The 20,792-nt window shown below is 37.0% G+C and overlaps 1 protein-coding gene across 1 annotated transcript in view; it reads left to right on the forward strand.

The window, feature by feature from the left end:
* LOC122789966 (regulator of cell cycle RGCC-like) overlaps positions 1–17,273 on the forward strand; it is a 32,942-nt gene extending 15,669 nt beyond the window's left edge. Inside the window, exons 3-5 of the mRNA XM_044057466.1 lie at positions 3,827–3,898; positions 7,619–7,681; positions 15,435–17,273. Of these exons, the coding sequence (XP_043913401.1) occupies positions 3,827–3,898; positions 7,619–7,681; positions 15,435–15,442 (143 nt within the window). The 3' untranslated portion in view covers positions 15,443–17,273. The remainder of the gene's footprint in view (positions 1–3,826; positions 3,899–7,618; positions 7,682–15,434) is intronic.
* Positions 17,274–20,792: the final 3,519 nt, after the last annotated feature.

Below are 20,792 nucleotides of genomic sequence, written 5' to 3' on the forward strand. Positions count from 1 at the left end.
TCTTAAATACGAGTTAATGTAGAATTTTTTTACTTAAAATGTGTGTTATGATCTATACTGAAGTCATGGTAATTTGATTTTGCAAGTCATAAAGTGCTGAGATGTTTAGGGTAGCATGCAAGCAAAATTATTGTGATTGTAAAAATGTTTTATTATTATAGCAGAAAAGTAAACAATAATAATACGAATCAAACATACAGACTAGAAATGCTACATGGCGATTTACTACCCTGATGAATGCCAAGGTTCCAGTTAAGTTTGTTTTGGATATGCATGGAATTCCTTATTTCAAAAGCAAGTTTAATAACAGCACAGATGAAACTTTAAAGATGTTTGGACAGTGTGTCATAACGTGTACGCTGTTAAATACACGAGTCGTTAAACTGGCCAAAACTCACAATTAACAGAATTCATAGATCATGGTTTTATCAGTCATGTTGTTTTGATCATTTCATTGAAAAGTACATTAATCAAAGAGAAATTATGCAAAGGGATTCTCCTTACCCTAAGATACAGAGACCCTTGAGCGGATTATATTAACCATGAAGGTGTATGGGGCACAAAATGGAAATGTGGGAGGTTCCCCAATGAAGATATCAGTCTGCAGATTTATGGACTTTCTGACAGGTTGTTTCATTACAGTCTGTTTAATCACATAGCTTTTGAGGAACTAACCATCAGTAAAAGGAATGCATGTTTCTTAAGAGTAATAACTGTTCATTTTCTACCAGTACTAATGATTATACTGATGATTTATTCAGCAGTTTTAAATGTCTCTCTACTGTAATTCTGAGACTTGTGTGAGCCCCAGAATTACAGACAAAAAAAAAGGAAAAAACAGTCTGGAAATACAGGTGAGCAGCAACTGTCAAACGTCACCACTCTTATTCTTCAAAGTTTGCTTGTTTTTTTTGCAGGGGTTTAAGTCCCTCTGCAGTTCATATTTTGGGGAAACAACTCCCTGGCATTCTCTGAACATGTGTGTATGTGTGAACATACCAGCTCCAAGATTGCCATAGCCCAGAGAAAAGGGAATATTCTATCTCAGACTTACTATATACAAGTCTGCATTTTAATGTATTCAATCTCGTATTCCAGGACTTGCACTAATGAGGATTGGAATATCAGTGACTAAAATTAAACTCAGATATGTATCACTAATCCAAAGAACAACATGTACCTCATCAGTTTAGATACTCCTTTCATATATTATCTACCTGTCTCTCCATTATGATCTTCATGAATAATAGCACATATTTCTTGATAATTTATTTTTAATTATTTTGAAGGAAAATAATCAAGGTCCATTTTCATCCATGCTATAGATACACTAAAAATAAGGTAAAACAATGCAACAGTGTATTGAACAGTAGCTAAACCAGCATCTATAAATCCGGTTGATATAACAACCAGTATATACTATTAATAGTCTATGGAGCTAACTGGTCATCCTTTTGTTGGTCAGAACTGCATAGGAATACCCAGCATTGGGACTGGTGCTGCTTACTTTTTTGTAACTGAGTGCAAACATCATTTAAGAAGGATTCTTCAAAACTCTGAGTTACCCTGTTAAATGTCAAACATCTTTTATGGTAAATATGCAGAGAGGGAAATATTTAACAGGTCAGACAAAAACTTAAATTTAATACTTAACTAAAGAAATTACAAATGGATCAGAAAGAGAGCTGCTGACAGACTAATGTTTAAAACTGAGCATTTAATTAATTAAAATTATGATTTCAGAATCGAATGGTATTAATTAAACTTGTTTTTATATTTTGCATCTGTAATGTGACACTCCATCTTGTGACAAATTTAGATGATTAAATTCATCCAAGAAAACAAAAATATTTTGGCATCATAAAGTCAGCATTTTAAAATAGTACTGCTCCTTTGACAACTAACCACTAATCTACTAGACCACACATAGCCTTCCTGTGGCCCACTGATTCCACAGTTAAGGGTGGGAGTTTGGGTGGTGGGTTTTTGAGATCAGTGCATTGCAGGGTATAGACTTGTATGCAGAATCCACATCTAATTATCATCCCCACCAATGTCTGATACCAAGTCCATGATTCTACTCACTGACACCCATGTTGTTCCCCTCGGATTTATGAGAAACATCTTGCTGTGAGTAGGTCACATCACAATTATACCATATCACCAAGGATTCCCCTCAGTCCCAAGCTGGAAAAGGTGAGCTTATTATACTCAGTCCGCAACCTCTTAATTTTTATTTCAGATTTCTTCATTGGGTAAATCCCACTGACCAAGAGGGGTAACCTAGGAAAAGGAACTTTACACTGTGCATACATCAGTGTAAAATAATCAGAGTGCAAAGTGTAGTCAGGTATAGCAGTCCATGAACTACATACACTTGACAACTTAACATTTCAGATTCGAAAACACAATATAGGGGTATGTTGATAAATAAAATTATACACAACAAAACATTATGTGATACTCAATGTATTGTCATAGGAGGTTATACATTTGATTGAGATAGTCATCTCTGAGTGATATTTGCCTGAATACTGCCTACTGAATTGCAGTTCTCTAAAATGCAACATCAAGGGGCTTTTACTCAGTCCCCTGAAAGATGCAGCAACTTTGGTGTTGGTTATAATAAAGAGGTGTGATAGGGGGCATCACCTGCAGCATATAAGGAAAAGGGACCTCAGTATCATACACAAAAGAGTTACATTTATGGCTTTTGTTTTTGAAAAATGATGTCGCATTCAGGATTTTTTTATTGAGTGGCCTTAATTGAAACATCATATGATACATACCATCACAATCTTTATCAAGACAATCTTAAAAGGCATAATGCCACATATGTATAGTGTTTGTCTCATTTATTCATTTATTTATTTATTTATTGAGAATTAGGCATTGTATCCATAGAAATTAGTTTGAATTAGTTTGGGGTGAATATTTCTGTGTGTTAGGTTTACGCCTGTTCATGGTTAAAGTTGGTTATGGACATTTGGAAACCGTAGAATGCCTAAATTGTAGAGGCATTATTTACCATGTTAGAATGGCAACAAATGGTAACATGGTAACAAATTAATTGCTTCTCATTTTTAAATCTATTGGTACTGGATTCCTCTTGCTTTGATTGTTTCTTTTTTTTTTAACTATTCCTAAATAATTTTTGCTTAGCTATGTAATAACTCTCTGTGTTATGTTATTCTCTATGACTGTACTTGTAAAAAATATGTATATTAATTATGTTTAAAGTTTAAGTTGAGTCTTAATAGTCAAAAATCCTTTTTAACTATGTTTTCAAAATTTCATTACTGTATTTGGAACTTTTCTCCCCGGGCCTCTGCTGAAAATGGACATATATCCAGTCGGACTTTCCCAGTCAACAAATGTAAAATAAAAATAAAATAAATTGAAGGAAAGCAACACTGAAGACTTATCTCGCATTCCTTTTTTGTCCTTATATCACTTGTAGCAGCCAATTTCATGCTGTCATTTGTATGGCCAGTTGATATCCGGTCGATAGCTTACGCAGGTGGTTTGGATGGAGTCTGAGTGCAGATGGGACTCATAGTCTAGCTGTTTTCAACTATAGTGTTGGCCACAGCATGGGTAGGGGAAAAAATATTAAAACATTTAATATGAATCATAGTGTTGGTTTTCAGTAGCTGGTTTGTTTTCAAGCATTAACAGCTAAAACATCTCTATGTGTAAACATTTAGGTGCAATTACCACTGTCATATTTGCACAATTTCATACCTATGAAACTTACAGATATTGTTTTATTTTATGCATGGATGCAGTCTTGTTATTATTTAACTATGTTGTCTGTAACTTGCAGGTGGAAATTCATCGCCTGGTAGCAGCTTAAACTGCAGTGAGGAGAACTTGAACGTGCCACCAGTGACCAAAGGTAAGATGCTTGTAATGTACTATGTGAGAATTAGACAGACTTTAACGGTGAACTTTAATGTTTCACATGGAGTGAAAATAAAGTTCATCTTTCCCACGATAAGATTAATGTGTGTTTCATGATGTGGCAGTATCCACAAAAAAGATCTGGATGTCTGAAGGGAGGTATGGCATTTTCCCATATTATGCAATTGGTTGTGGAGTGATAGTAAGGCTATAATCCTGATTGGTTCACAGACCAGAAAGGGCTCCACTTTGTTCTGTGTGATCAGATCAGGTACTGGTGACAGACACCTATTGCTTTAGGGAGTGGATTGTGTTTCATTACCCACCAATATGCTCCAGTGCCACAGCCATATGCTTTATGGTTGTCGGTTTCCAGTGGGAATGAATGCCATTATCTCATTGCATCTCATCATCGATGCTGAAGGCAGTTTTATGTGTCATATGCTGTTCTTCATTACTGCAAAAAAATTCTTCCATACCAAAGATTACAATTTATGACTTTCAAGATACTTCTGATTTTAGATCTTCTGCGATTAACAAATACAAATCTAGGATAAAGGTTAAAACCAGTAAGCAAATTTCAGTTTATTTTACAACTGTATGGCACTGATGCTGCTAGCTTAGATATGATTGCATTTATTTCCAGTTCCAAGCAGTCTTCCCAGAAATATTCCCAGGAGTCCACGTGATTCTTATTGGAGGCTGCTTTTCAGATCTGCTGCTCTTTTAGTACCCCATCCCATCCTACTAATGTGTATCTCCATTGAGAAATGCTCTTCCTGCCATGTCTTAAGAAGCTATGCTGCAGTGCGTGCACACACACACACACACACACACACACACACACACACACACACACACACACACACACACACACTCACACACACATTTCCTACAGACACACCTTTGGTCAGACACACATACACACACACACACACACACACACACACACACACACACACACACACACACACACACACACACACACACACACACACACACACACACACACACACATACATACATGCATATACACACACACACACACACACACACACACACACACACACACACACACACACACACACATACATACATGCATACACACACACACACACACACACACACACACACACACACACACACACACACACACACACACACACACACATACATACATACATATACACACATACACACAAATGCACACACCACACAGGCACACAGACACACATGCACACACACAGCCCCACACACACACACACACACACACACACACACACACACACACACACACACACACACACCACAAAATAAGACAATCTCCATTTAACAGGAACAGTGGCATGGCTGAAGCACTCAAGGGGTATGGATGCCATGTAAATCGTCTATGTCAGTCACTGCATTTTGCTCCATTCTCACCCTTAACAGATATTTAGTAATGCATGTTATAGGATCAGTGCCAACAAAATAAAACCTGCACATATGTGCCTTTACTTTCTTCTCATAATTCAGCACCACCACCTTCATCTACACAGACAAACATAACATATAGTGGAGTCTTTCCCAGTCAAGGATCAGAGAGAGGCTTGCAATGAGAAGATCCACCTTTCCTAAGACAAACCCCCCCCCCCTGCAGAAGTAGATAGAAAATACTGACTTTTGTACTTACTGGAGAAGGCAGTAAAGGTCATACAATATAAGGAAAGCAGAAAAAGTGAACTCCAATAACTTGCACACTGATGTATTATGTTCAGTCTGAACTGGTGTGCAGTAATAGATTTACAGAGTGAAATAGTTATAGTAACATTACATTGGTATCGCTGTAAAATCACTACACAACATACTCTTATGACAATCTGGAAGATTACATCTTTAGAACAGAAGGTCTTAGAGACAATGATGCTAGATAAGGCATCCCATGAGGATGTATTCTTCACTGAAGAAGTGGTGAATACATATAACTGATTCTGAGCATCTATGGTAGAAAATCATACTGGATAAGTTGAAAAGTGGTTAGATCAAGACTGCATTAATTCATAAAACGGGAAACAAAGTAGCAAGATCTGTAGGAAATGTAGTCTGCAGGGATTATGAGTGGCTTTATAAGTCACTTTGCCCTACTGGCCAGGAATATGGATATGCTATTAAGTGAATGCACCATTTCAGAAATACCTCTAAAAATGCTGCCTTTCTTTTTATTTCTTTTTATTTATTTTTTTACATTCATTCCTTTTCTGATACATGCTTTATCTGTTCATGGTTCTTGGGAGCTGTAGACTATCCTGGTGTTCAACAGGCATATGGCAGAGAATAAATTCTGCATGGGTTGTCAGTCCATTGTAGGTCTCAAACCCATGTACACTTTCAAACAATTACAAGGATTACTAATTCACCTATAAGCATTCCCTTGTGGATGTGGGGGTGAAACTAAAGATCCTGGTAAAAACACACAAAAGCAAGCAGAAGACATGCAGAGTCCACAAAAAGGGTACCCCAACTGTGAAATGAACTTCAGAAAATGCATTATGAAACTACAGTATTCTTTGCTGCTCCTCTGTGTGTTCTCTTTTTATACTTTAAATTAAAAAAAATAAATACAAGCTCCATGAAGTATTTATTGTTGTAACATGAATGTACTTCAGAAATGCGAATGTTATTTGGGTACAATAAAGAAAGCACCCAGAATATAGTAGCTACATTAAAAGGTATTCTCACATTACGATAAAGCCATGACCTCTCTGATGCAAAATTTGGTCGACTACACAGGTGGCCAACAAGTGTGTGAAATCACACAGTTCTCAGGTTATAATAAATGCCCTTTCCCTGACATTGTATGATTTCAGAGTTAGTATATATAATTAGTAAGGGATGTTAGAAGTGCAGGTGGGCTTATCCCTCCACAAAAATGAAGTTTTGATCTTTTTTTTTTTTTTTCTTACTATAACTTTTATGCATGTGCTGAAGTAGTGTGTCAATGTTTATGTTGCTAACGTTTTGTGGTCAGCATTTAGGTTTATATCTAGACAGATATATAGATTGATAGATACTGACTATTAAGAAGTTTAATGGCTGATTTGCTCTGCTTGTAAGGGGAAGCTTATTCCATAATTTTGGAAGTTACTAGGCCAATATCCATTTTTTAGTATGAAGGTCCCTGTTCTACTATTTACTTCATAGCAGTATTTTACACTGTATCATGTGTATGCCTTAAATGTAGGACTACATATAATACTGAAAAAGCTATTTTCCATTGAAGGCATTAGTTGAGGTACTAGAGAGAATGTATGTTTACAAGAGTCCTTAAATGTGCATGTTATTTTATTACTACATCTGACATTGCTTTATAGATTAGGCAGAGTTCACCTCTAACCTGTAAAAACAGAATACTGTGACAGTTTCAGAAGCTTTTTCAAATTGCTTAGAACATCCAATTGTATGTTTTTTCTAAAAACTAATTATACCTTATTTATTGATTTGTGGTATATAAATATCAACGTGTAAGGCTGTCTGAATATTGCGTGTATCTTCTGATGTGATATTCTTTCAAATTATACATTTTGGTTATTGTTTTCTAGTGTTTTGCAGAACCACATAAAATATGTAATTTTGTATAGCGTTTTTAGCAGTAACACAAAATGGTGAAATAAAATCTGTATAGATTATAATGAAGTAAAAACAGTATATTAAAGGTGACAATATTTATTTTTTACAGCAAAACTTGGTGACACAAAAGATCTGGAAGATTTTATTGCAGATTTAGACAAAGAACTGGCAGGTATGTACATTGGCTAATTGTCTATCCAACTAAAATGACATACGTTTAGAGTAATCTCGCTACCATCATATCACCTGAAATATTTATAAATATTTATGTAAGTGCTGCATTTAAAACAAGTAGATCATAGACAAAACTGCAAGCTCATACCATTTATTGGTTATTAGACTAAGTGTGCCACTTTCCAAGAAAAAAGTTTCTCTGTTTACCATTTCATGCAGTACAGTCTTTATAAGTGACATAATCTCTCGGTACCAAAACTCTCTCTGTCTGTCACACACACACACACACACACACACACACACACACACACACACACACACACACACACACACACACACACACACACACACACGTATAATGACAGGCACAAATACTCATTATGGTCAGTGATGGTCAGTACTTATGAGATCGTGCTTTTGTAGCTATGTCTCCAAGATAGTTTTTTCTCCTTCATTGATATGTTCTGTCTTCTCTATTGTCTAATATACATATGTACACAGGAACATCTTTAAAATGTCTGAGAGCTTCCTTGCACCTCATAGCATCATTGAAGCAGGGCATGTGCCCAGTTCCCAGTTGGCATTGGTGTTGTATATGTTCTTCTGAATATGGATTTTCGACAATAGTGTGTCAGAATCATGAGGGGGGGGGCTCGCCCTAACCATATCCAAGGTTACTTAGCATATTATTAACTGTGCGAGCTAGGTGATGGCAAGGAATGATGTTAGGTTAGTAGTGTATAAAAAAGCTTATGTAGCATACAGAGGATTGATCTTTTGAGAAATAATTTAAGGCATATGAGCCATATATGAGAAATGTGTTTTATTTGCTATATTTTATAATAGTTAGGAGGAGAAGGAATGTGCTAGGATCACTATATTGATATGCTGAGTTCTGATAGGTAGTGTATGATATAATCATGTATTGTAGGCACTGAATGTAAGAAGAATTACAGGTGTTGGGTCAAGTTTTACCTCTTGCCAGTTCTATGCAGTAGAAGATAATCCCTGACAGTGCAGGTGGCTTGTGTTGTAAGAGCAGCTTATGTGTCTGTAGGAACTGGCTGGAAATGATGGAAGTGAGCATTCATCGCTGGCTTGCCCATGGTGGGAGGGATGGTGGTGGCTGAGGCTCATTATTTGGGTGACGTGGTAGGAGTTCTGGGTACTAAACCCATGTTACCTGGGCGTACTGTGCATGTGGTGCTATTATGCAAGAAGAACGCAATACAGGAATTCATGTGCAGAGACATGCTCTTTGACATCACATAGTGAAGAATGGGGAGCCACCAAAGTGGAGGGACCCTGGGACAAGGAAGCTAGCCCACTCCTTACCACCCACCTCTCACTGTCAGGGGAACTTGTGGGCAGCTTAGGCATCCTGGTAAGAAACAAATGGATTGGAGGGGAGTTTGCTTCACCTGGGAATGTGTTGCTCTTGCCCCTATAGAACAAATGGGTTGATTGCATGCAGGTAGAGAAGCCATCAGGCTAGGTCCTATGAAGATACAAAGAGAAAAAAGTTTTGCCTCCCATCCTTATAAATGTCTGTGTGACAGTGCTGTGCATTATAGCATACCTGCATGGTTTGCAGCTGTACTGCAAACCTGTTTAACCACTTGCAAACATGACACATTGATTATTAGCTGGTTTAACTTTTTTGTCATATTATTATAGTTCCAGATTACCTACCATTAATAAATCTTCATCCTTCAGAAAAAGTGAATAAAGCTGTAAATGTTATTCAGTGTACCAGATGTTGTGATATTCCCTTTGGCCTTCTTAGACATATAACAAATTTAGAACAATTTTGACACTTTGGCTACCAAACGTTTACACTATTCTTTAATAAACAGATCTGTATGCTTTGGTGATATAGCTAAGGTGGTACTGACATGAGAAGGGTTAGCTCTTATTTCGGTATTAGTGTCTGTTAACTGAGATACTATATAATATGGGGGGGCAGGAGGGTGCATTTGATATAAAAAGAGGCTCACATGTTTTAAGCTTTAGCATTAATCCTTGAAAACAAAACCTGCTATGGAGCAGCATTTTTGTATGTGAGGATATGGGGTACATACAAGTCCAACTGTCTGTTGTTGTGAATGGTGAACTGGTGGTGTCACCTGCCCGGACCTTTTCATATGTGAGTTTTGAAGAGCATACATAACTTTTGTTTAAAGATAAACAATAAGGATACCCACGGTAGATAGTGCGCGACAAGCAGATAAAATATCAGGGTAAATGTAAAATTAATCTTGAAATCTGCTTGAAGGGCGCGCCAAGGAGAACTATTGTACCTGGTATGTAGCACGTCTTTTCAGACCCAAATTCACGATACACAGCATAAGCCAAAGTTCAAAGTTTGAAGTTAAAACAAACAGTCTAATCAGACCAGAGCTGGTATGATATTCCAATAATCCACAAGCAAAAATTGAAAAAGTAATCCAAAGTAAAACAGGTTTATTCAGATAAAATAACTTTTGTTTACACATAATTAAATGCATCTAAAGCCAGTCCAGTCATACATACAGTAGTGACACTTTCATAGTCCGAGTAAATATGACCACTTTTTCTACCACAGAATATATTGTCTTGTCATTACATCTTCAAATCTTACTTTAATGGATAATACTCATTTCACTAACTCAGAAAATGATAATGTGATCCTAAATTTTATTTATTTATTTATTTATTTTACATTTGTTGACCGGGATAGTCTGACTGGATACATACCCATTTTCAGCAGAGGCCCGGGGAGAAAAGCTCCACACAGATGCAAAGAACAAAAATACAATACAAAAACAAAACATTGCAAAAAAATGCAAGAAAGCAGGCAAAAGGCAGGTATATATATATACACACACACACACACACACACACACACACACACACACACACACACACACACACACACACACACACACACACACACGTTAAGCCATTTCCTAGTGCAAAATAATTCAAAATAAGAAGCTGTTACAAATTTACATATAAATCCCTTTTCATTTTCCAAGCCATGTCACTGTATACGTTGCATACATATTTATATATCAGATTATAGGTTCTTACAAATTTGCATACTTTAAAGGAGATCAAAACGTCACTTGTTCAATCTAGTTAATTCAGAGTTACTGGGTTAAAAAACAATATCTAAGGCGAGATGTCCTCATTAGGCCCGCATTAGAGGAGGGAAGCAATTAGTCGGGGGTGGAGCGAAGACATAGCCAACATTTTTTGAAGTATAGTGTAAGGTATTTTTTGAACAGTGCCAAAGAGGGTTCTACAGTTAGGTCAGCAGGAAGTGAATTCCATGATTTACCAGCAGAGTTGGTGAACAGAGCTTCCTCAGCTGAGTTGTTAGTTTTGAAAGTGAAAGCTAACATTTTGTTGGTGCATCTGAGTGTTTTGAGGTTCTGGTAGGGGTGATAATACTTTTAAGGTCAGGTGTGTATTCTGGCTGGCAAAGAATCTTATGGGCAATTACTAGTTGATTGACTAGAAGTAGGTTTGGTAGTTTAAGCCACCCTAGAAGTTTAAGGTTAAGGCACTGGCGGGTTCTATAGGTAGAAGCAGTGGCAAATCTAGCAATATGATTATAGCAGTTGAGTACTTATTCAGGTCAGTTTTACTCAAGTTTGTGAATAAGGGGGAGACATAGAGGAGTGTGGAGAGTAGATGTGTACATGTAATAACAGTTCGAACTACGAGGCTTAGGAAGGGTATGATCCTATATAGGGAACTGATTTTTTTATTAACTGGTTTAATCATTTGGTTGATATGCAAGTCAAACCGCAGGTTATTGTCAACTATTACCCCTAGGAGCTTGGTAGAGGGATCTGGCAAGATAATAGTGCCATTGTTAGATTTAATGGAAAAGTCTAGAGAGGAGGTCCTACGAGATGGAGAGAACAGTAGCAGTTTAGTTTTTTTTGGATTTAGTATAAGACGGAGATTGAGGAACCAATTTTCGACTGCATTAAAAGCTTTTTGGGCTAGAGCTAGCTCCACTGGGGATGTGACAGAACAAATTAGAGTCGAGTCATCCACATATTGAATATAGATAGCATCCGGAATACCTTGTTCAGGTCATTGATAAATATGGAAAATAGGAGGGGTCCTAAGATGGATCCCTGAGGGACACCAAGTGTGATAGGTAGAAGGGTAGATAAGTTGTCTTTCCATAGGACTGCCTGCTGCCTACCACTCAGATATGATTTAAACCATTGTATAGCCTGAGTATCTAGGGAAATAAATTCCAGGGTTTCTATAAGTAGTTGGTGGTTTACCATATTGAAAGCTTTGGGCAAATCAAGGAATATGGCGGAGGAAAGTTTATTACTATTTCAGTTTTGATTTATCACATTAGCAAAGGAGAAGTAGGGCAGTGGTGGTACTATGGTACAGTCTAAAACCATGCTGTAAGTTTGTCAGGAGATTATTTACAAGAAGATAGTTCAGGAGTTGTGTATGGATACATTTTTCCATGATTTTGGCTATTGGTGACAAAATAGCTATGGGTCTGTAAGTTGAGAGCTCAGTGGAACTGCCTCCCTTATCGAGTGGGATAACATGGGAAATCTTCCAGATGGTGGGAACAGTAGCTTCAGATATAGTTCTATTGATCAGAATGGATATTGGGTAGGCTACTGCATCAGCTGCTTTTTATAAATACTCGGCAGGGAGGAGATCTGCAGATAGGGTAGTTGGTTTTAGTTTCCTAATTAGTTTTTGGATAAATGAGGTTGGGGTTGGTTGAAATTTAAAGGTATTGTGGGCACCGTGTGTAGTAGAAGTTGGATTTGGTCCCACTAGGGGATAATTGACCAGCTAGGTGTTGGATGTTTTTTGTAAAGAAGCTATTGAAGGAATTGGCGACCTCTACAGGAGGTTTTTCATCGGAAGTTGATGAGGGGGTGGGGGGGGACTGACTTGGGTGGAGAAGTTGATTTAAACCTGCCCAGAATTTTGGGGGTTGATTTTGGTGTTTCTGTTGTGGGTGGCAATAATACTTTTTTTGTCAGTCATAACAGATTTTTTTGTCTCATTCCTTAATTGTCTGTAACTAAGTTGATCTGTGTGGGATTTTGTGGTTCACCAAGTGTCCCAAGCTTTATTTCTAAGTAAGTTTTTGTCTAGCTTCTACTGTAATAAATGGGGTGGTTTTAGTTTTAGTTCTAATAGAACATGCTAGTGCATGGGTGTCAAGGATGGCAAAGAATTTGCTATTAAAGTATTTTACAGCTTCCTCAAGCAGCAGGTATTTTAGTACTGACCAGTTATAGAATTTAAGTTCAGTTTGGAAATCAATTTTCTCCTCAGGCCTCCACTGAAAAAGGATATGTGTCCAGCTGGACTTCCCCGATTAACAAATGTAAAATAAATAAATAAATAAAAATAAAATAAATTAAGGTTAAAGTATTTCTTGTTCCTGATTGTTTTATAAATGAGTTGGTTAGGGATTTCAGACTTTTGCCTGGTAATACAAGTGAGAAGGTGATCACTTATATCGTTAGGTAGGGTCCGTGCTTTATACATATAAGGATGACTGTTGATAAGTATCCAGTCTAAGATAGTTTCTTTATTGTAGGGTTTAGATATCCTAGCGGGTGAGGATATAACCTGTGAGAATCCATATGGGTTTACATGATGACTAGGGGATTCCGAGGAGCAGGAGCACCAGTCTATATTAAAGTCCCCGAGTACAATAGTTTCTTGGGGGTATTTATTAGACAGCCAGTTTAGTATGTCCTCAAGTATTTTCATGTTGTTACCTGGGGGAATATAGATGCAGACAATATATATATATGCTTTTGTTTTTGTTGAGATGTAGTTTAGTAATAATGATTTCAGCCTTATCATCTCGATTTGATTGGGGGGCCTCTATGGTCATCTCTAGCATGGATTTATAAAGAACAGCTACCCCACCTCCCTTTTTGGCAGTACGGTCAAGTCTTAATATGTTATAATCTGGTGGTAAAACCTCATTATCAGAGGTTGATGGTTTAAACCAGGTTTCAGTTGGACAGAGAATATCTGGGGATAGGAGTTCTAGTAGGGCATGGAGGTGATAGACTTTATTATTTAAACTTCTAATGTTTAGGTGGCTGATCAGGAGAGAAATTGGAGATCTGTTTAAGGTGTGAGTTTTAAGGGGAGAGGTAGTGCTAAGGCTAGAGTCATCGGTGAGAGATGGCCTAGGGTTTGGGTGGATGTTGCCATCCATTGTGAGATTCCATTGGGCATTAATGGTCAACTTCAGGAATTTGAGAATGACGTTTTGGTATTTTTTAGTTTTTGGGTTAATATATCTACTTCTAATAGGAAGGTTGTTTTGAATGAGAGAGGACTTAGATATGAGGGGAATATTCAAGTGCTCTGACTGATTAGGCGCTGTCAGTGCAGTAGTCCAGCTTCTTGGGAGGTTGAAATCACAAAAAACCCAATATGCATAAGCAGTTAGTATATATGGGATAAGCATCAACGGTATTGTGGAGGGGTCTGTATCACATTATTGAACTTCCAAAATATCGAACACCATACCCCCCTGATGTGGGGGGCTGTGCCCCCCACACACATCCCCTACTTAAATATGCCACCTCCGAGATCACACCACAGTGGAGGAAATAGCAAAGCCATGAATGGCCCACTGAATTCTTGCCCTTGGTAAGAATTTGATGTTCCATGGCTTTGATATTGTCAGCGTTCACAGTTTCATGTTCGATGTCATGCCGTTCGGTATTCTGAGCGTTTGTGGTTATGATATACACCCATTATGGAGTATATTACCATGAATTTGAGTGGAGAAAGCAGCTGGGCCATTATAGAGATATGGGTTAGTATTCAGGGTATGTATAGGTAATTAAGTAAAATTAGGTTAGGTAAGGAGAAATCCTATATTTGCACAGTTATAGCTGATTGGTTCTGGGAAGAGAGAGGATGTGGTTAGATTAGTATAAATTTAGCACCACTAGGGGTACTTGAGATTTGGGGGCAGGGTGGGGCATGTAGCGAGCCCAAGCGCAGCAGGGCTGAACCCAGACCACGAGGATCTCAGGGTCTTTGTGTGCTACGTAAGCTCTTTTCTATGTTACGGTATATTGCTGGTATATTTTTAGACCTTATTTTGTTAGAGTTTAATTTACAGGCATAAAACTTAAGGTGTGTAGCCCACTAATGTAAACGCTAAGATACTAACACTAATAAGAAAAAGGGATATGTCTGTGAGATGATATTATCCAAGAGCAGGGAATAAATGGCTGTTACACTTAAGACAGTGTAGTTTTTTCATTATAAAAACGAATGGAGCATACTTGTGGGACCGAGGGAGAACAAACTGTTAGTAATGAGCATTATCTGTTGCTATGAATGTATAACAGGAGACAGAGTACATATATAAAGCAGTGCATTATTTTACCTCAGTTCTTAGTCACTAATAAGCACTGCTTCTTACATTTAAATGTGTGTAGGTGGGTAGTTTTTAGGGAAGAACTTATATCCAGGTGCTGAGAAATGCTATCCCAGTAACTCCTCCGATCTATTTTCCTCCTAGCCCACTGATACTCGTGTCTGCAGTTACACTGTATGCATAACGCTGGCTTGTTGTGTTGTTGCAGAAGTAGCCACACCAATTAACACTTGCAGTGATTACATTTCCTTATTTATTTAATGTACTTTGAGAAGGTTCTGCCCTTGTTTACTGTTGTTAAGCCACATTCGACAGTTAATTACGACTCCTGTTTTTTTTCCAGAAATGTAGCTGAACCAAGTGAAAACAACTGCCATCTCTTCATCACTCATCTTCTGAAGAAATCATTGGACTTTGTTTAATCTCATTGATTTATTCATTCAGCAGTTTCTCACAGCGATTAGTGCACTGAAGAATGGTGACCTATCCCACCAGAATCAAGCAAAAGCCTGCAGATTTCCAGTGGTACCCCTACCATAATTTGCCTTTGAAGCCATGCATAACACAGACATGACATTAGTAATGCCCATTTGCTGTTCAAGGATAACATTGTCTATTGTATCTCAAAACAGTCAAATAAGCAGCAGTAATTAAAAATGCTCATGGCATCAGAAGCAAATTTAATTTCCTTTTTATTTTTGTTTGTGGACATTTAATCAGGCTGTAATTTGTCATGGCTTTAAGACAACTGAAAGTGAAACATTTGTAAAGACAATGAACTGCATTTCTGAAGTTCCCATCACGTGTTGTAGTTATGCAGTTTTTATGGAGACCCATGCATATTGTTTAAACTTGCCTTGCTGTGAACCAGTAGGCTTTTTTTTTCTTTGATTTGCATATATTAGATGAGCAACATATCCACATGTTGTACTCAGATAAATCATAGCGAGGGGGCCAGATACATTAAAACTTCAATATACATCCACTACAACTGCACTACCAGTCTATTTTGTGCAGAAAACTCAGTCCATTTTAACAAAGATGGCCAGCTATTCTTGGTGGTACCTCCTGTTAAAGAAAATTCTGTACGTGTGAGGTTTAGAACTCTGACTAACAAAAGCAGCAGACAGTGTGATGAGTCTCCTTTGGGCTGCCCTGAGTAACGTACTGTACAGTTCTGTGTCCCATTTCCCTACAGTGTATGAACTGATGGTCATGCTGATGGTCATTTCTACACCGTTTACTCTAAATTTTAAACAGCATGATTATTTCTTGACCCTGACAAAGTTGGAAAGCATCTCTATAACCCACTCTTGCACATTTCTGAACCTGATCCCATTGTATGTTGAAAGAATTTTGCAAAGATGCATTCACGTTACCCCATCCTATATAAAAGTGTCTGGTAGCATTCAACTAAACTCTTGAAATATTTCACAAATGTGTTAGGAAAATAGACTATAGCTCCTCCTGTATGTCTGTGTTATCTGCACTTTGCAAAACCTTTACTAGAAGAAACGTCTTTCAGATGTTTACTGCATACCATCAGGTTCTGTTCTCACTATTTACCAAAGAGTTGTTATTTCCATCAACTTATTCCAGACAGAGTGAAGTGCCTGATGCACTCAGTACTTGCCATCTCAACTGAATAACTGTTCCAAGAACCATCTAATTTTCAACAATTTTCACATTCCTTCTGAGCTAACTCTCTGGTTGCAAAACGTTTGAGTTGTTATTCATGGAAAAGAATTTCTATCACTTCTGTTTGATGAGTGAATTAAGGAACGGTAAAGTTTCCTGTCCATGCTTCCCCCTGTTATTTCTGCCTTTCATGAGCCCTTAATAAGTACTGAGGGGTGTTCTCCATATGAACTCAATCAAGATTAAGAAAGTATTAACAAAAATAAAGAACTGACAGATACATAAAATAACTTCAACATATAATTATATTTTCTGACAAGTCATATCCAGTTACTCAGGGTTTTTCTTGAAGTCAGTCTAAAGTATGATCTTGCTAAATTTTTTTTTGTAATTTATTGTAAATATCTTAAGTTAAATTTATTGTATAAAGATGTATGTTTTTTACTGCACCAAAAATTGTAAAGTTTGTTTAGTGTATTCAGAAATGCAAAACGTATTGTTCAACCGATTCTTCTTTTTTTTACATTAAAGTTCGGAAAATACACTCTGCTGTGTGCGTTTGTCTGTATTTCACTGTTATTTCTGTGTCTCTTTCACAAATGGTCACCAAATAAGGTAGCTTGTTATGATGACTTTACTGTCAAGTGGATGTTTCAGATATTATTTCTGCTTGCTTTGGTAATATTGGAAAATACCTTGTTGGGCTCTATACTGCCTTAGTGACTGACTTTAAAAATGGCTGCTGGTTTTCATGGACATTTGCATCTTATTAAGAATGCCTTACAATAAGGATGAATCTTTTTATTTTCTGTGTCAGATAATGACAGAGTCCCTGTAACCATGCCTTTACATATAATTTCTTATGGCTTCAGAAGGAGAGGTCTCGGTTTATATACTGAAAAAAAATGCTGATAGTCATAACTGGATTGTGGGTAACAGGCTGTTACAGACTCTGGTATTAAACAATATTTCCACTTCAAGCATTCATTACTTGTTTTACAGCTATATAGTAGTATAAAATATATCTTTAGGTTAGAAGTTTTACAAACGTTGAAGGTCCACAAAAATAGATGTTGTGGACTTGTTTTCTGTCGGGCACAAAATTATTTTAATTTTGATAAGCAGAACAACTTCAATTTGAAAAACTAAGGAGGGATAGATATTTTTAAAATCAGTGATCTGTTTGTCAAAAGTTCATACATCTTTATTAGACACTTCCAGGATGTCTAAGACGGGCAGTATGTAAATGGTTTTCAAGAATAATTAAGTAAGTTGTTAGATGAATTTCAGCAGCCGTATGGCCAATGTTTTCAATGTTATACCTCATGCTGGGATAATTAACAAACAGATATATCTAAACAAATAACCATATGGGGTGAGGTGAATAGCAAATTGGTTGTCTGATAAAACATGTGGGCTTTACCTCAGAAAGTAACAAAAAATGTCACAAGCAGGGTTCCTCAAGACTTTGTCCTTGTTAAGTTAGATTTACAGCCATTTGGCATTGCTGTGGGGGTGGCTTTCAACTCCTCATGTGCCATAGTAGCCTTTGATGCATTTGGGGGTATTTGAACACCAGTAACTTAAGTGCTGAAGAACCTGGTCAAAAGATATGCATCTTCTGTAAACCTACATAAGATGATATTTTACGCTTAGTGAGTTAATTAGTGAATTTTCTGTTCAAAAGTCATGCACTAAAGTTTATTTTTTTTGATGTTACTGTTGGAGACAATGAAAATGGTATGGTGTTGTGGGTCTTCCGTAAGCTTACACAGGTTAATACTTTATTCTTGCTGAAGTAATCATCCTAGGATTCTGGTCAAATCACTATCACATGGGAGGATTTTCAGAACTAAAAGACTATTACATGGGCATATTCACGAGTAAGCCACACTTATCACAAATAAGTTGCCTTTAAGAGGCTTACAAGGCAGAACATGCAATGAGGGTTACAGAAAGCTTGTGATACACTGATTTTTTTTTCATGTAACTAAATAACAAGGTATGAAAGGTTCAATGATTAGATGAAACTAAACTTCCACCTTAAAAATCAAGAAAACCAGAACATAAAACAACCACTTTCTGTTCTGAGCTCATAAAGTCTGTCATTTCCTTTCCCCACAAGAAAGAGACACATTAAGCAAACATAATCACACACATACTATTTGCCCATCTCGGATATGGTTTTCCTTTTCTAGCTGCTGCACAAAGACAAGCCCTCACCTTCTTTAATTTGTGTCCAGCAAACTATATTACTTAGTAATCAGCTCCCTAAGGCACAAACACGATTGCCTTAAATCAAAAAGGTAAAACGTACCACAAAAAAACACAGAGCTGTCCTCTTACCTGGTTCTGTCATGCTTAAATTGCTTCATCAAAAATAGTCTCACCCCGTCCTCTAAACGTATTCCAGTTACTCCCTCTTACAATATCAGATACCATTCCCAGTCAGGAATGAAACTACAATAAGCCAGAATAAAGCCTCATTGTACAGACCATGGTTAATCTATTCTAGCTTCCAAACTCTGCGAAGGGCTCCCACTCATCCTAAGCCCTCACAACATCAAATTCACATTCCCCACATAACAGTCTACATACTAAGCAATGCTAATGCAAATGGCTCACCACAGGTCACATGGTCACATCACTTCAGCCACTTAGCATCCTATATTGTCACTGTAACCACCTTACTTGAATCTAAACCTTTACCCTTTCTCTTCTCCTCTCTTTCTACTCCTCTCGCCTTCCTAACCCTTTATTTTTCATTCCTTTGCTCTGTTTCCTTCTCCAACTTACCTGATTTCTTTTACCTATATATTTACCTGACTCTGTTCTTATTGTCTTCTCTTCTTTGCTTTAGACTTGAATTTTATTATATCTTTATCTTCTACTAATAAATTTACCTTCTGTCTATATTTTGTTTCTAATTTACATACCGAATGCTCACTGATTAATATTTCATATGTCTATGCCACCAGTATGATTATTTTTTTATTCTTTTGCTAACTTTCTTCTATTTTAAAATTATTGTAACTTGTATTTCATTTAGATACATATTTGTACTTTGGAGCTTTTCTCCCCAGGCCTCCGCTGAAAAAAGGGCTCTGTCCCAGTCAAAGTTTCCCGGTCAACAAATTTCAAATAAAGTAAATAAATAAATATAACTTCTCTGTACTCCCACTTATTGTTTTCTCTCAGCATGGTCACTAACCTTCTAACATGTACATTGTCTTCATTTCCTCTGCAATATGCATTTGTACATATACCTTACCTGTTGCGTCAACCTAATAGTTTTATTTTACTATGGACAGGATTGCACTGTATTGTATTGTCTACTGTCTTTGTACTGCATAATGTTCTCATTTGGTTATGGAAACTTATTTTGTTGTATTACTGCAACCCAGGCAGGGCCTAAAACTGGTCAAGTTTGATCAGTGCCCTATCTCACCAAACAAACAAAACACATAAATAAATAAATAAATAAATTCATTGATTAAAAAAACAGAATTATAATAATTTTATTTCACATAGTTTACAAGAATGTGATGCTGTCACTACAGAGCCTTTGAATTTTGTTACTAAATATATTTCGAGGCTCATCAAATATTCAACATTATTAAAAAATGCTGTTGTGTATTTCTACAGATCCGTAGTAGCAGATATTTTACCATTTGAACCCTCATTATAATTATCAGCACGTTGTGATCAATATTTATTGGTAAAGGGACAGTGAAGGCATGAATACCTGATGATTTCTCAGACAGAATCTGGAAAAAAATATTAAATACTCCATGTACCGAGCCATTACAGCATGACTTTCATCATGCTTCATACCATTGGATCATAATATGTAGCATAATATGTCTCACTGCTAGCTATGAATCATGTCATCCCATACTGTGATTCATCGCAGTTAAAATATCACTTGCCATATCGAGTACTTTTCCACCTTGATATACATCAAACTATATCATACCATTCTGTGCACTACATATAGAGCCATGGCATGTGCAATGTTGCATGCCATATAGCTGCGTCACATCGTATACCATCCCAAACCATA

The sequence above is a fragment of the Protopterus annectens genome, chromosome 15.part0 (genome assembly GCF_019279795.1).
Source record: "Protopterus annectens isolate FY-2018-M chromosome 15.part0, PAN1.0, whole genome shotgun sequence".
Classification (NCBI taxonomy): domain Eukaryota; kingdom Metazoa; phylum Chordata; order Ceratodontiformes; family Protopteridae; genus Protopterus; species Protopterus annectens.